We start from the raw sequence: 17,722 nt of genomic DNA, 5'->3' as shown, positions 1-17,722 counted from the left end.
AGTTGCAGTCTCTCCTGGGTATGCTCAACTTCGCTATGCGAATTATCCCACAAGGCCGCACATTTGTATCACGCCTGCTTAGATTTCTGTCAGAAACTCAAGACCCTGATCAGATTTTGAAATTAGACTCCGCAGCTATTGCGGGCCTATCTATGTGGGAGGAATTCTTGTCCGCCTGGAATGGCATATCTCTATTTTTACCTATGGTTTCGGTCCATTCACCCCAGGTGGTGACGGACGCTGCAGCCTCCACAGGTTTCGCGGCAATTTTTGGCCATCATTGGTTTTCAGGACCCTGGCCTCAACAGATACTGTTGATACCCGGCTTTTCCCAAACATCTGCCCTCTTTGAGCTTTATCCCATAGTGGCAGCCGCACAACTCTGGGGCCACCACTGGACAGGACAAACCGTAGTCTTCACCACCGACAACCAGGCCACGGCAGACATCATCAACAGAGGCAGGTCCAAGTCCCTAGCAGTCATGTCCTTCCTGCGCAGGTTGGTACAACTGTCTTTACAGCATCAGTTCAATATACACTGTGCATTTATTCCCGGCAGATACAACTCAGCAGCTGACGCACTGTCACGTTTCAATTATCCCTCCTTTTTCAAACAGGTTCCCGATGCCGATCCAATGTCGGCCCCTATCCCTGTCTGGTCACAACTGACCCTGGACTAGTTCAACATCTACACGGAGCTACGCAACTCATAAATCATTCCCTCTCCCACAACACACTCAAAGCCTACCAGACAGCTTGGAAGGCCTTTAATAAATTCCTCACGTCCTGCCGCAGCTGGCCTTATCCTACAACACCATCCGGCTATACCTAGCCGGCATTCAACATTTCATGGCGCTTGAAGACCCCACGAAATCTTCACTGTTCTCATCTCACGCTATACGAGCCATTCTAAGAGGAATTCAGAAACAACAACCAGTCATCAGCACTAAGCGCTTGCCCATTACGGGGCCCATCTTTAGGGACATGTCAACTATTCTGGCTACTTCGCCATTCGGTCTGCTCCCCAGCACAGTCTTACAAGCAGCCATATATTTAGCTTACTATGGGTTCTTGCGGCCTGGCGAATTCATCTCTAACAAACCCACAGACCAAGCACTATGCAGACGACACTTGCTTCGATACCAAGACCACTTCATCCTGCACCTCGAGGTCTCTAAAACCCAGCAAACGGGCTCGGGAGTGAACATTCACCTCTACAAAACCAACAACAGCTGGTGTCCAGTCGCTGTACTCAACCGACTCCTGTCACTCCTGCCTAAGCAACCAGACAGCAGTCCCCTTCTACCATTCCCAGTCAAACCCTTAAACGCCTCTCAGTTTGTGAAACACATAAGAATACTTCTCCGCAATCTTCACCTTAACCCTAGTCAGTATTCCGGACACTCTTTCCGCATCGGAGCAGCCTCCGCGGCGTCCCGCCACGGGGTGCCAGACCACATCATCAAAAGACTAGGCAGGTGGAAATCAGCCTGCTTCGCCCGGTATATCCCCAATCCACAAACAGAGATGGCACAGGCATTCTCCAAATTGGCTCAATAAATAACTGAAAACCAATAAAATTATAACCCTACCTGAATGTTTTTGCCCCCTTATTTTGGCATACCGGCCATTAGACCAAGGCACACTTTCAGGTCCATTTCATATGGTAAGTCCACACTTTCAGGTCTATTTCCAATGGTAAGTCTTATCTTTACTATAAGTGTTATCCATGTACATATCGGACATAGGGCTCCAACCATAAGTAGGAAGGCCAGTATGGTGGCCCGAATTTATGGGAGGAGCCCGGGGGGTACTTAAGCAGCCCGCTCACCTGTGGTGCTTGTCGGTTTCCTGTGCGCGATACCCACCCTCCCATCCCCATTTCACAGCATTTCTCAAAATATTCATTTCATTCATTTCTCTTAACAGAATAATCATTTCTTAAACCAGGGTATGCCCCCTTATTTTGGCATACCGGCCATTAGACCAAGGCACACTTTCAGGTCCATTTCATATGGTAAGTCCACACTTTCAGGTCTATTTCCAATGGTAAGTCTTATCTTTACTATAAGTGTTATCCATGTACATATCGGACATAGGGCTCCAACCATAAATATATATATATATATACACAGTGCCTTGCAAAAGTATTCACCCCCTTGGCATTTATTTTTTTGTGTGTTTTGTTGCCTCACAACCTGGAATTAACATGGATTGTTTGAGGATTCGCATCATTTAATTTACAGAACATGCCCACAACTTTGAAGATGTTTTTTTTTTTATTGTGAAGCAAACAAATAGGACAAAATAACAGAAAAAGTCATAACTGCATAACTATTTACCCCCCTAAAGTCAATACTTTGTAGAGCCACCTTTTGCAGCTATCACAGCTCCAAGTCGCTTTGGATAAGTCTCTATGAGCTTGCCACATTTTACCACTGGGATTTTTGCCCATTCCTCCTTGAAAAACTGCTCCAGCTCCTTCAAGTTGGATTGTTTGCGCTTGTGAACAGCAATCTTTAAGTCTGACCACAGGTTTTCTATTGGATTGAGGTCTGGGCTTTGGGGTCATTGTCCTGCTGGGAGGTGAACCTCCATCCTAGCCTCAAATCACACACAGAGTGGTACAGGTTTTGCTCAAGAATATCCCTGTATTTAGCACCATCCATCTTTCCCTCAACTCCGACCAGTTTCCCAGTCCCAACTGCTGAAAAACATCCCCACATCATGTTTCTCTGTGAGGTTGGTGTTCTTTGGGTGATGTGATGTGTTGAGTTTGCGCCAGACAAAGCATTTTCTTTGATGGCCAAAAAGTTCATATTTAGTCTCATCAGACCAGAGCACCTTCCTCCATACATTTTGGGAGTCTCCCACATGCCTTTTCGCAAACTCAAAATGTGCCATTTTGTTTTTTGCTGAAAGTAATGGCTTTCTTCTGGCCACTCTGCCATAAAGCCCAACTCTATGGAGCATGCGGCTTATTGTCATCCTATGTACAGATACTCCAGTCTCTCCTGTGGAACTCTGCAGCTCCTCCGGGGTTACCTTAGGTCTCTGTACTGCCTCTCTGATTAATGCCCTCCTTGCCCGGTCCGTGAGTTTTTGTGTGCGGCCGTCTCTTGGCAGGTTTGCTGTTGTGCCATGTACTTCTCAACAACATTGTCCCTTACTTGTTTGGAGAGTTCCTTGGTCTTCATGGCAGTGTTTGGTTAGTGGTGCCTCTTGCTTAGGTGTTACAGCCTCTGGGGCCTTTCAAAAAGGTGTGTATATGTACTGACAGATCATGTGACACTTAGATTGCACACAGGTGGACATCATTTCACTAATTATGTGACTTCTGAAGGTAATTGGTTGCACCAGAGCTTTTTATTGGCTTCATAACAAAGGGGGTGAATACATACGCACATGCCAATTATCAGTTTTTTATTTCTGAAAAAATAGTTTTATGTATATATTTTTCTAATTTTACTTCACCATAGTTACATAGTTAGTCAGATTGAATAAAGACACAAGTCCATCCAGTTCAACTAATAAAAAAATAAATAAATAAAATAAAAAATATCGTACAATCACATATACCCAATTCTATACCCACAGTTGATCCAGAGGAAGGCAAAAAACCCCAGCAGAGCATGCTCCAATTCGCTACAGCAGGGGAAAAAATTCCTTCCTGATCCCCCAAGAGGCAATCGGATTTTCCCTAGATCAACTTTACCTATAAATGTTAGTACCCAGTTATATTATGTACATTTAGGAAAGTATCTAGGCCTTTCTTAAAGCAATCAACTGAGCTAGCCAGCACCACCTCTGGAGGGAGTATATTCCACATTTTCACAGCTCTTACTGTGAAGAAACCTTTCCGTATCCTCTAGACGTAAAGAGTGCCCCTGTGTCCTCTGTGTTGACGTAAAGTGAATAACTCAACAGCAAGTTCACTATATGGACCCCTTATATATATTTGAACATGCTGATCATATCCCCCCCTTATTCTCCTCTTCTCAAGAGTGAATAAATTCAGTTCCTCTAATCTTTCCTCATAGCTGAGTTCCTCTATGCCTCTTATCAGTTTGGTTGCCCGTCTCTGCACTTTCTCCAGTTCCCCGATATCCTTTTTGAGAACTGGTGCCCAAAACTGAACTGCATATTAGACTATTGTGTTCTGATCCATCACATATAATTCAGATTAAAAAAAAAATGTAACTAAAGGCTGTAATGTAACAAAATAGGTAAAAAGCCAAGGGGGGTGAATACTTTTGCAAGGCACTGTATATAAAATGTAGATTCTTGTTTAGATAAATAACTATTAATTTACTGCATTGATCTGTCTTAATTTATTTCTTAACAATTATATGATGCCATATGCGATTAGAGATATACTTTCCTGTAATAAGATTATCTTAATGTTACAATGTAAAACTGTACACTTAACGCAGTATATATCAGTGCGTTACTGCATGTTTAACACAGTATATATCATTGAGTTACTGCACGATAAAAGCAGTATATATCAGTGCGTTACTGTACGTTTAATGCAGTATATATCAGTGCGTTACTGCACATTTTATGCAGTATATATTAGTGCATTACTGCACATTTAATGCAGTATATATCAGTGCGCTACTGCATGTTTAATGCAGTATATATCAGTGCACGTGTAACGCAGTATATTTTAGTGCATTACCACGTTTAATGCAGTATATATCAGTGCATTACTGTACGTTTAATGCAGTATATATCAGTGCGTTACTGCACATTTAATTGTGTATATATTAGTGCATTACTGTACGTTTAACGTAGTATATATCAGTGCGTTACTGCATATTTTACGCAGTATATATCAGTGCACGTGTAGTGTTGTATATTTGAGTGCATTACCACGTTTAACGCAGTATATATCAGTGCGTTACTGTAGGTTTAACACAGTATATATCAGTACATTACTGCATGTGTAACGCAGTATATTTGAGTTAGTTACTGCATGTTTAACGCAGTATATATCAGTGCGTTACTGCACATTTAACGCAGTATATATCAGTGCACGTGTAACGCAGTATATTTGAGTGCATTACCACGTTTAACACAGTATATGTCAGTGCGTTACTGTACGTTTAATGCAGTATATATCAGTGCGTTACTGTACCCTTAATGCAGTATATATCAGTGCGTTACTGCACATTTTACCTAGTATATATCAGTGAACGTGTAACGCAGTATATCTGAGTGCATTACCACGTTTTATGCTGTATATATCAGTGTGTTACTGCATGTGTACCACAGCATATTTGAGTTAGTTACTGCACGTTTAACGCAGTATATATCAGTGCATTACTGCACATTTAATGCAGTTCATATCAGTGCGTTACTGCACGTTTAATGCAGTATATATCAGTGTGTTACTGCACATTTAACACAGTATATATCAGTGCGTTACTGCACATTTTACGCAGTATATATCAGTGCATTACTGCACGTTTAACGCAGTATATATCGGTGCGTTACTGCACATTTAATGCAGTATATTTGAGTGAGTTACTGCACGTTTAACGCAGTACATTTCAGTGCGTTACTACACGTTTAACGCAGTATATTTCAGTGCGTTACTATACGTTTAATGCAGTATATATCAGTGCATTACTGCACGTTTAACACAGTATATTTCAGTGCATTACTGCATGTTTAACGCAGTACATATTAGTGCGTTACTGCACGTTTAACGCAGTACATATCAGTGCATTCCTGCACATTTAACGCAGTATATATCAGTGCGTTAGTGCGTGTTTAACGCAGTATATATCAGTGCGTTACTACACGTTTAACACAGTATATTTCAGTGTGTTACTGCACATTTAACACAGTAAATTTCCGTGTGTTACTGCACGTTTTATGCAGCATATATCAGAGCGTTACTGCCCATTTAACGCAGTATATATCAGTGCGTTAGTGCATGTTTAACACAGTATATTTAGGTGTGTTACTGCATGTTTACCGCAGCATATTTCAGTACGTTACTGTGCATTTAACGTACTATATATCGGTGCATTACTGCACGTTTAACGCAGTATATATTGGTGCATTACTGCATGTTTAACCCAGTATATACCGATGCGTTACTGACTCAGGAGCGTTTGTAACGCCATGGCAAACTGGTCCATGCGATGATCCTGCTCATCCAATCTGGAAAAAATATTACCAACAAGTGGATTGACTGCATCTTCTGAATTCATGGCCTTCGCCTACTGTCATAAACCATGAATCAGACCGAAACAGAAGTACAGTTAAATCACACTTGTTTAATAATAAAGGTAAACAGAACAAACGTAGTCAAAACATAGCCAAAGTTTGGTAACCGGAATGGATAGTCAGACAAGCCAGAAAGTCAGGAAGCCAGGAATCAGCGTAGTGGAACAGCAAACAGGATCTGGAGCCAGAAGGAATGTCAGCCAAGAAAGTCTTTAACAGGAGTGCAGGAGAAAGTCTCCGTGATGATGACCAAGGCGAAGGCAGAGATCATCTGGGCTGGACGGCTTAAGTAAACAGGACTGACGAGCAGGATATCATCAACAGGTGAGTCACTGTGGAAAAATAGGAGCTGGCAATTAGCCGACAGCTGAGCGGCCAGCTCAGAGAAGGAAGGGCTGAGCCTAGCCCCAGCAGGTGCACTGTGATGTAAGGGAGGGTTGGGACTCTTGATTTCTGATGGTGGGTGGCTCTTGACATCTGATGTAAGGGGGGGTGCTCTGGATATATAGCATTACAGATACAACAAGCCCTTTAAGGGGAACCATAATGCTGATGCGCCCCCAAATAAATTGCATTTGTCATCCCTGTGGGGTTACAATGTGAAGGTACCACCAGCACCCAAAGACCAATTTTTCTACACCTATTTGACAGGTGCATATCATTGCAATTTTTGACAGCAAGGCCAATTCTTGCTTTCATCAAGAGTACCTGTAAAGGGTTATGGTGTGACGGCACTACTGACACCCAAAGATCAATTTATCCGCACCTGTTACTTCTATCCAAAGTCTGCGAAAGATACACCAGAATTTATCCAAAAAATCTCTAATCTTGTTCCGAGTGCACTAAATTGTGGCCTCATCATACAGACTGGCTCTCCAAGACGTTATTTATAAAATAACAAAAGCTTGAATTGAAAATTTAATTTTTTTTGTTTTATAAATGTCATTATTGCTGCAGCAGGCTCTATACACGGTACAGATGTGCCACATTACAGGCAGATTAAGGGGACCCCTCAGGCACTATATTTAAAGGAATTTTTATTGTTATTTCTCATTTTGATGGTTTCACTTTAAGCATCAGTAAATCACTGCTCATTTAAAAATTTGATTTTTACAAACTTTTTTTCATTTATACATATCCCCCAGGGCAGTACCCGGACTCCCATAACCATTGTATGCCCAGTTACTTGCATATACGTCTTCAAAATGGGTACTTTTGATTTTTCCAGTTCGGGTCCCAAAGACTTCAATGGGGTTCGTTATTTGGTTCCGAACTTTTGCGATGTTCAATTGTTCTGCCGTGAACCGAACAGGGGGTCGTTCAGCCCATCTCTACTTTACATGAACAGAATTGAACATGCTCACTAAAAAGATTGTTTTCTTGCAAAATATACAAGTAGTGGTGTTGAATACTATTGCAATAATGCTTTCAAAAGCAAAAAATAGTTCCTCGGTGTGGCTTATGATAGTTCAATTTTTTTAGATGGTAAAATAGACATGCAAATACATTACTGGGTACATGTCTTACTGAGAATGATAGAGAGTCACCTCTCCATCCTTGAGTGCACTGCCACAACAAAGGGAACCTCTATGATTTTCTCTCCTAATTGGCAGATAGGTGTCAGAAGCACACACGTGGTGAAACAGACTTTAGGGACAAAATTTGTGGACACCTGACCAACATACCTATATTATATAGCCACAAGGGTGTGGACATCCTTTCATATTATTGATTTCTGGTGTTTCCATTTAGGAGAACCATTACTGCTACAGCACACATAGAAATTTTAGACAATTGTGTACTTCAAACCTTTTGGCAACAGTTGGGTCAAGACCCTTTCTGTTTCAGCATGATTGTACCCATGTCAGGTTCATAAAGATTTGATGAATCTGGTGGGACTTGAGTGGCCTACACAGAACCCTAACCTTGTCCCTACTGAACACCTTTGAGATGAATTTGAATGCTGGTTGCATGCCAAGTCTTCCCGCAGCATCATTACCTTGCCTCAAAAAATGCTCTTTTGGCTGAATGGGCACAACTCCCATATACATTTTATAACGTCTTATGAAAAGTCTTCTCAGATAAGTGGAAGTTGTTATAGTTCTAAAGTGGGGGTAACTCTATATTAATAGACATGTTTTGGAATAGCCTGTCCAACAAAATCATTTTGGAGTGATGATTAGGTGTTTACTTTTTGCCATATAGTGTGCTACATTTTCTCTACAAGAAATGGAGTGATTGAATACACTTTCATTGGAAATCTCTGTGTGCTATAGTGAGTGCTTGTGACAGCTGGAAAAATGTTTAATTTTCCCACAAAGGGGACCATGAGGGCCTATCCATTGCCAAAACTATGCAAGCCAAGCTCATATTGACTGGATACAGGGACATGTATGGATACCATAAGAATTTAAAGTTTGTAGGTGGTAAGATGTTTTTACGATGTCACTCTTGTAAAAGCTTAGCTGGAATCAGAAGAAAACTCTTTATTGCTACAGTTCAAAATGAGCCTCCCAACAATCTCCCCAGAGCGCACACTCACTTTTTGTCACGATTCCGGTTAATGATGAAACTAACTGTCTTCTTGATGATAAGGATTAATATGAGCAATCCAATCACACCCCCAACAACAGCCACAATAATCAGAGTCAAAGTGTTATCCACAACTTCAACTGTGGAGAAAAATAGTACCGGTGTTAGAAAAAATACCGATAGAAGAAACAGACATATATAACAACGCTTGTATTATAAAACACAATCCAAGCAAGTATTTTATTTGCATTCAAGAATATAGCTATCAAGAAAAAAGAGTTATTGTAAATGGATATGCACTCACATTTTCATTTTTCCTGTCTTTAGAAAGAAAAATAAAAAGATAAACCTAAGGAAAAGCATATAAATCCCATTGTCCCTTTAGTAGCTCCAAATGCATTTAATCAGAGGTGCATATTGCATCCAGTTATTTTCAACTGCAAATATTAAGCAATTTTACTGATTGGCATTTTATAATAAAGTATAATTAAACATCTGTGAATAAACTTAAGAGTTGGAATGAGCATATCCAGTCTGCATATTTATTCTGAAATCTTATTTTAAAAAAAAAGTCTGTAATAAAGCAGACTTTTTTAGGAATTCCCATGATTATAGTTGCTTGGAAAACAATAAAGATATTTTTACTCTTATCTTTCGCATTGTCTCCACTGTAGCAGATGGTGCCATAAGATGAGGTGAGTTCCTGCACTCAGCACTAGAAGGCACAACTAAAAGATTGTCATCTTGCCATGATCGATCCAAAACGTCCTCACTATTTCCAGGCCCATCTTTTTCAGGGGCACAAAGCAGGCAGGAGATCCTTTGTTACACCACTTTACAGGTGGACAGTATTACACTGTATATTAACTTATCACAAAACATTAACAAAACAGGCTTTAATAACATCTATGAACAAGTGTCCATCTTGTGGGCATTGATAATAAAGTTTAGCCCAAGTTCACTAGGGTATTCTGCATAGGGACTGATCGGCGGGTGTAAATTTTAGATACCCTGCTACCTTGGTTAATGTTACTGGCTTTTGTTCTTCCCTAATTTATTAAATAAATATTTATTTATAATAAAATGATGATTCTATTCAGGAGAAATAACTAGTTTTTGAATGTGTACATAATACCCCTGCTTCTCGTTCCCAGTTTTCTATGACCACATAAGACAAGGATTTCAATACAACACCATTCTCTAAAGTTTTTTCCTGTGATCTGGATTGGTAGTTGACCATTTTAGCAAACCAACCCATTTCATTGCCCTCTGTAAATTACCCTCTGCTGATATATTTCCCTAGCTCTTTATAGCTCATATTTTTAAACTTCATGGCTTTCACAATAATGTGGCCTTAAACTGCAGAATACCATTTTTATTACAATTTGGGAGCGCTTTTTTTCCAAGTTGGGAATATCTTTCTTCTCTTCACACTATCAGCTGTAAATGCATGTTCAAACAGTGCATTTATTAAAGTGTTTTGATTTTAGTAATTATACAGTGTAGGCTTCTTTACTTTACCTCCATGGAATTTGCCAGTAATGATGCCACAGCTTGGCTGTGGACTGAACCTCTCTGGCACAGCCTGTTGACATCTCCCCCTCTGATGTGGTTTTCAAAACTGAATTTCCTGGTTCCACAGATCTTCAGCTCCTTCAACTGGATCCACCCACAAGACAGACTCACCTCCAGTATTAACTCTCGCAAGCATCCTGTCCACCTGCAGGGGTGTGGCAGAGCAAACCTGTATATCAATGGGTACATACAGTGCATCCGGAAAATTTTCACAGCGCTTTACTTTTTTCACATTTTGTTGTGTTACAGCCTTATTACAAAATGGATTAAGTTTAATTATTTTCCTCAAAATTCTACAAACAATACACTATAATGACAACATGAAAAAGTTTGTTTGAAAACTTTGCAAATTTATTAAAAATAAAAAACTAAAAAAAAATCACATGTACGTAAGTATTCACAGCCTTTGCCATGACACCCAAAACTGAGCTCAGGTGCATCCTGTTTCCACTGGTCATCCTTGTCATCCTACCTGTGGTAAATCCAGTTGATTGGACATGGTTTGGAAGGGCACACAACTGTCTATATAAGGTCCCACAGTTAACAGTGCATGTAAGAGCACAAACCAAGCCATGGAGTTCAATGAATTATCTGTAGACCTCCGAGACAGGATAGTATCAAAGGCACAGATCTGGGGAAGGGTACACAATAATTTCTGCACCATTGAAGGTCCCAATGAGCACAGTGGCCTCCATCATCCATAAATGGAAAACGTTTGGAACCACCAGGACTCTTCCTAGAGTGGGCTGCCCGGCCAAACTGAGCGATTGGGGGAGAAGGGCCTTAGTTAGGGAGGTGACCAAGAACCCAATGGTCAATCTGACAGAGCTCCAGTGTATCTCTGTGGAGAGAGGAGTACCTTCCAGAAGAACAACCATTTCTGCAGCACTCCACCAATCAGGCCTGTATGGTACAGTGGCCAGATGGAAGCCACTCCTAAGTAAAAGGCACATGACAGCCCACCAGGACTTTGCCAAAAGGCACCTGAAGGACTCACACACCATGAGAAACAAATATCTCTGGTCTAATGAAACAAAGATTGAACTCTTTGGCCTGAAAGGCAGGCGTCATGTCTGGAGGAAACAAGGCACCGCTCATCACCTGGCCAATACCATCCCTACAACGAAGCATTGTGGTGGTAGCATCATGCTGTGGGGATATTTTTCAGTGGCAGGAACTGGGAGACTAGTCAGGATCGAGGGAAAGATGACTGCAGCAATGTACAGAGACATCCTTGATGAAAACCTGCTCCAGAGGGCTCTGGACCTCAGACTGGGGTGAAGGTTCATCTTTCAACAAGACAATGACCCTAAGCACACAGCCAAAATAACAAAGGAGTGGCTACAGGACAACTCTGTGAATGTCCTTGAGTGGTCCAGCCAGAACCCTGACTTGAACCCGATTGAACATCTTTGGAAAGATCTGAAAATAGCTGTGCACCGACGCTCCCCATACAATCTGATGGAGCTTGAGAGGTCCTGCAAAGAAGAATAGGAGAAACTGCTCAAAAATAGGTGTGCCAAGCTCATAGCATTCTACTCAAAAAGACTTGAGGCTGTAATTGTGCCAAAGGGGCTTCAGCAAAGTATTGCGCAAAGGCTGTGAATACGTATGTACCGTTCATGTGATTTTTTTTTATAGTTTATTTATTTATTTATTTATGGGGTATTGTTTGTAGAATTTTGAGTAAAATAATGAATTTAATCAATTTTGGAATAAGGCTGTAACATAATAAAATGTGGAAAAAGTGAAGCGCTGCGAATACTTTCCAGATGCACCGTACCCTAACCAGTCCAGGTCTGTTTTGAAGAGAAGCCAGTGCCGCTTTTAAAGTTGCCTGTCTTAAGGTGTATTGCTTTCCTGTCGATGAGACTCTTTTCTGCATCTCATCCCTTGCTGTGTTCTCTGGCTACATCTCTTCTTGTTCTGGTTTTAAGGTTTGTCTCTGGTTATCACTGTCATCAGCCTGCGCACTCTAGTAACACTCCTGTCTCAACCTTTTGCACCATGTTCACCTGGCTAGATATCTTTTGCCTAAAACCCGAAACTTGAATGTCTGTAATGCTGGTTATGGCCACCAACAAGCCCCACCCAAGGTTTCAACTGCATCACCAAGGACTCCAGTGAAAACCAGATCCTCCCCATGCCTCCACCTTGGCAAGAGCCTATTATGATCCTGTTGGTGGCTCTCCGAATCCTTGCAAATTCTAACTAGTTTGCACATATCCTACCTGTCATCTAAAATCTTAAAAAGGACAGGAATGAGCCGGGTGTGTACAATGCACTGTACATTCACTGCAGCACTGTACACCAGAAAGTAAGAGGCTAGGAGAACTAGGGAAGGTTTTTGATAGAAGAAACATGTAAAGTCTCCTTTGCAAAGAGCTCTAGCTTATTTCAAACTATAGTTCATTTTTAACACTTCACCATCCCATAAAATTAACTCTTAACATTTTACAAACCCTCTCTAACCTAACTGAAAGTAAACACCTTAATCGCTGACCCAGGCAAGAAACCCAACAACCCCTAAAGTAACCACTTACACTAAATTCCCTTCTGCAGTATGATCTTCTTATCCCCTTCTAGGAGCAGCTGCACTAAAACTAAGTAGGTCCTGGGAGGAAAAATAACTGATGCATTTTATCACACTGATCCTGCAACCATGTTCATATATCTGCATTGAGGGATGCATCCCCTGGATAGATTTACAATTCAAATGATTTTATTTTCCAGCACCTTCAGCATGAGAGGACACCAACTGAAATAATGGGTCTTTCTTTCAAAGTATTAGAAAAGCAGTGGTGACCACTGGGCTCGTCCTCATCTAGTGCACTATGCAGTGGTGTAGTGCAAGAATCCAGTTGAAGAATTCACAGTCGCCTGCTTACCTTTTATGGTCTGACTCACTATCTCAGTCTTTTTCCTGGGGTATCTGCTGGAATGTACTTGTTCAATTTGCTGGCAAATATTTAGTGCTGTGGCTTGGCCATGCTGCAAACCCACACCTGCCTTCAATCAAGCACTAGAATCTATTCTGTCCCAGTAAAATGACTGCCTCAGGAAAGTTGCCTGTACTAAGTTTATCCCTGGTATCTGTGTGGCCTCCTGCTCTTTGTACTTATCTAATAACAACTTTTCTGATGGATTACTTCTGGTTTCACCTCTGCCTTAAAGCGGTATAAACCCCAAAACAAAATTGTAATGCATTGCAGATTACCGATCCTTAGATGTGGTGGCTGCATTCGTTTTCTAGTCTTAGGCTTTTTTCTTCTTTATTTAACCTGGCGATCCAGCCAGTAACACACTTCCCATCTAAGGGTGGAGAAATAGTAAAGCAGACACCTTTGGACAGCAGAATTGTCAGTCTGGGGGGAGGGTAGTGTTAGACTAGAAGATTTAGATGGACTTGGCTAACAAATTTAAGCTGAAATCCAGCTAACACTTTAGAAGCAGTTACAGAATAAAAATTTTTCCTTATGGGATAAAGCTTTTACATAAATGAATAAATGCTGATCATTGTAAGTATCCCTGTCAGTGGTAAATGGTTTTGAGGCAGCCAGCTGTAGTAGTCTACAGGGAGAAGGGGAGGTGACAGGGCCAGGAGCGCTGTCCCCCTCCGTTCTGCTGTCCCCCTCGTTCTGCTGTCCCTCTCTGTTCTGCTGTCCCCCTCCGTTGTGCTTTCTCTCTCCATGTCCTCCTCCTTCCTTTGTGTATGGACAGAGTCAGCTGACTCTGTCCATTCACATAACTGAAACATTGTAACCTCCTGTGATTACGATGTCTCAGTTTATGAATGGAGAGGAGCCGCTGTCTTCTCTCCATTTATTTTCAGTGCAGCTGAGGCTGCAGAGAAAGGGACTGGGGAATCTCTATCCTCGGTCTCTTTCTCTGTCTCAAGGGGGAGATATCAGGGGTCTGTTAAGACCCCTGATATCTCACCAAAGCCCTTCAACAGGGCTGATTTAAAAAAAAACACACAAAGTATTGCAATCAATAATAAAAAAAAAAATTATTGTAAAAAATAATACAAATTTAAATAAAAAAACCACAGACAGCGTCGAAAGCATTGTAAAAAAACAAAAATAAAAATTGTGAAAAAAGAAAAAAAACACTGCCATGTGACATTAAAAATAAAAGTATCGGTATCGGCGAGTACTTGAAAAAAAGTATCGGTACTTGTACTCGGTCTTAAAAAAGTGGTATCGGGACATCCCTAGTGGGCACTGATGAAGTGGTACTGATGGACACTAATAGACTGCACTGGTGGGCACTAATGAAGTGACACTGATTGAAACAGATAGGCTTCACTGATGGACACTGATAGGCTGCACTGATGGACAGCACTGGTGGGCACTGACAAGCTGCACTGGTGGGCACTGATGGACACTGATAGGCTGCACTGGTGGGCATTGATAGGCTGCTCTGGTGGGCACCGATGAGGTGGCAGTGGTGGGTACTGATAAGCTGCACTGATGGACACTGATAGGCTGCACTTGTGTCAGACTCCGTCTCCTACTCCACTTTGGCATGGTCTGAATGGTCAACTCTTGCCTGCCAAAAAATTCCAAAGACCACAATCTGGGAAATGCTGTGCTACTCATTTCCAATCCCACCAGGAGATGTTCTCATGAGCACCAGATAGTTTCAGAGCCTGGAACTTGATCCTAGCTCTCTGCCATCTGACATGGTAGCCAAAGATTGTATGACAGCAACAAACTTATCCACTCAGCCTGCAGAAAGCTAACTATGCCTGCACTACCAAGTACTTGAAATGCCCCCTAAGGCCTGATTCACACCTATGAATTTTTAGTGCTTTTTGCATTTTGCAGATTTGCACTACAGAAGGTGTTCGATAGGAAACCGATGTTAAATGGACTGTACTGCGAATCTGCAAAATGCAAAAAGCACTAAAAATACAAAGATGTGAATTAAGCCTTCGAGACAATTTACAAAAGCATTTTACACTTTACCAGCTACTTTGCGCTTATTTCAAATATAATGTTGGACAAATTTAATTTTTATTACCCCCTAACCTGATTCAATATTTCATACAAACCGTGGTTTGCTGGTGCAGCCTAAGACCCCTTTCACACGAAGGGACCGTTCAGGTCCGCCTGTCAGTTTTTTAGGCGGACCTGAACGGACTCTCCATGCAGGTCTATGGAGCGCCAGATGTCAGCGGCTACCATGTCCGCTGACATCCGATCCGCTAAAATCAGACTTATGGTCCTACGTTTGCATCCGCCCTGGCAGATCGGATGAGATCTGATGAAAACGGACATGCTGTCCGTTTTCGCCCGATCCCTCCATAGGAATCGGAGGTGCTCTGACAGGCTCCTCCCTGCTCAGTGAGCAGAGACGGACCTGTCATCCGCCGGCTCAGCGGAGATCAAGGGAGAGAGCTGGCGGACAGAGCTGAGCAGATCCGCCTCGTGGGAATGAGGCCTAAGACCCCTTTCACACTGAGGCGCTTTGCAGGCACTATAGCGCTAAAAATATCGCCTGCAAAGCACCCTGAAACAGCGGCTCCTGTCTCTCCAATGTGAAAGCCCGAGGGCTTTCACATTGGAGCGGTGCGCTGGCAGGGTATTAGAAAAAGTCCTGCCAGCAGCTTCTTTGGAGCGCATTAGGAGCGGTGAACTCACCGCTCCTAAAGCGCCCCTGCCCATTGAAAACAATGGGGCAGCGCTGCTATACCGCCGGCAAAGCGCCGCTGCATCGGCGTTTTGCGGGCGGATTTAACCCCTTTTTGCCCGCTAGCGGGGGTTAAAACCGCCTCGCTAGCGGCCGGATAGCGCCGCTAAAACGTCGGTAAAGCAGCGCTAAAAATAGCACCACTTTACCGCTGATGCCCGGGGCGGCTCAGTGTGAAAGGGGTCTAACAGTCACTCCATTACAAAATCTGCCCTCTAACAGAGCTAAGGCCAGTCATACAAATATCAAAATTCTGCCAGTTCAGCAGGGACCAGTCAAATTTTGATCCATGTATGGGTAGGATGGTTGTACAGGAGTTAATCTATTGATTGTCTTCTGTACAACTAGCCGGATTTTTCCCAAACGACTGATCAGTGTATTCATAAGTCTCCCCGCTATAAGAATACATTAACACAGCGGAAGTAATTCCCTCATCCACATCGAATGTGTGAATGGGGGATCAGATCTTTTTTTTCTTTTGTTTAACCGGCTGGTTGAATGAAAAAAAATTACCCCACCATAAAGCACTATACAGTGACACTCACACTTGTCCACCACTGTGAGAAAAATTGTAGCATTGCTTTGTGTATCTTTTTCCTTTTTATTTTTCACAATACAAGTGTATCTTCCTGCATCATCAAAATCCACATCGCTCAATCGCAGTGTTAAATTGTAATCTTTGGTTTCATTGCTGGGTACCAGAGTAACTCGAGATTGGCGAAAACTTTTGTCTGCTATTTCAATGATTTTAGGGGCTGACTTCTTGTTCTTCAGAGTTCCTTTTTGAAGCTGTGAATAAAACAGAGAGAAAAGATTGTTAAAAGCCTAAATGTAAAACAATTCAATGAGCAGAATATCATACATATCTAATAAGTAGGCCTAAATGTGGCATGACCTAGGTTGTAACTATACATAAAGAGACCCTGTCACCAGACATTTTTTTCAACAAAAATCTTCCCATAAGATTATGTGCACATTTACCATATTTTATGCTTGCTATTTACCTGTACAAGCCTCCCTTGTGTAGACATCCAAGAAGTTTAGGACTGCTGCTAGGTGCCGCCATCTTGGATGTAAGCAGCCCCAGCAGAGTTAGCTGTCACTCAAGTGACACTCTATAGAATTCACCTTTGCTCCTCCCCCAGCAGCTACATGAAAGTTATGTAGGGAGGTGAAGGTATAACCAGCATAATTAGACACTACAAGAAGAGGAAAGGGCTATGATATACAAATGGAAGGGGGTTATGCTAGGGAATTGGCATTTCCAGGAGTAGTCATATTTTTTAGCAAGTTCAAAGGTGCTTTCCAAGTGAATACAAAATCGTTTATGGAAATCGAAAACACTGCAAGTAGGCATTTAAAATACTTGATGTTTCTGTGCTTTTACCTGCAGTTTTTTAAGTTAGTGACAGGGTCCATTTAACAGAGTCCAACATCAACATTTTTATAGGATCCTTTTGCTTCATAAGCCTGAATGTCAATTCATAGTGTGGCATTTGATAATAATTACAACACAGCCTACTAGCAGCTTTGATATCAAACTGATAGAGATACTTGAACTTTATATACATTTACTGTAACCTAATTATATCTCAAACATAATCCTGCCTGAATACTGGGCTCTCTGCAATGCTTGAATCCACAGTGATCATAGAGTTTATAGGCTTAAGGCCCGTACACA

At 41.8% G+C, this 17,722-nt stretch overlaps 1 protein-coding gene across 3 annotated transcripts in view; it reads right to left on the bottom strand.

Annotated features, from left to right (window-relative positions):
• SCN4B (sodium voltage-gated channel beta subunit 4) overlaps positions 1–17,722 on the bottom strand; it is a 161,137-nt gene that overhangs the window by 8,805 nt on the left and 134,610 nt on the right. For all 3 annotated transcript variants that reach the window (XM_073602479.1, XM_073602481.1, XM_073602480.1), the window contains 2 exons: positions 16,587–16,830; positions 8,783–8,912 (listed from right to left, as the gene is read on the bottom strand). In XM_073602479.1, the coding sequence (XP_073458580.1) occupies positions 8,783–8,912; positions 16,587–16,830 (374 nt within the window). The remainder of the gene's footprint in view (positions 1–8,782; positions 8,913–16,586; positions 16,831–17,722) is intronic.

Source organism: Aquarana catesbeiana, linkage group LG10 (assembly GCF_042186555.1).
Source record: "Aquarana catesbeiana isolate 2022-GZ linkage group LG10, ASM4218655v1, whole genome shotgun sequence".
NCBI classification, from domain to species: Eukaryota; Metazoa; Chordata; class Amphibia; order Anura; family Ranidae; genus Aquarana; species Aquarana catesbeiana.
Note: the sequence above shows the minus strand (reverse complement) of the source record. Positions and strands in the feature narration are given on the sequence as shown.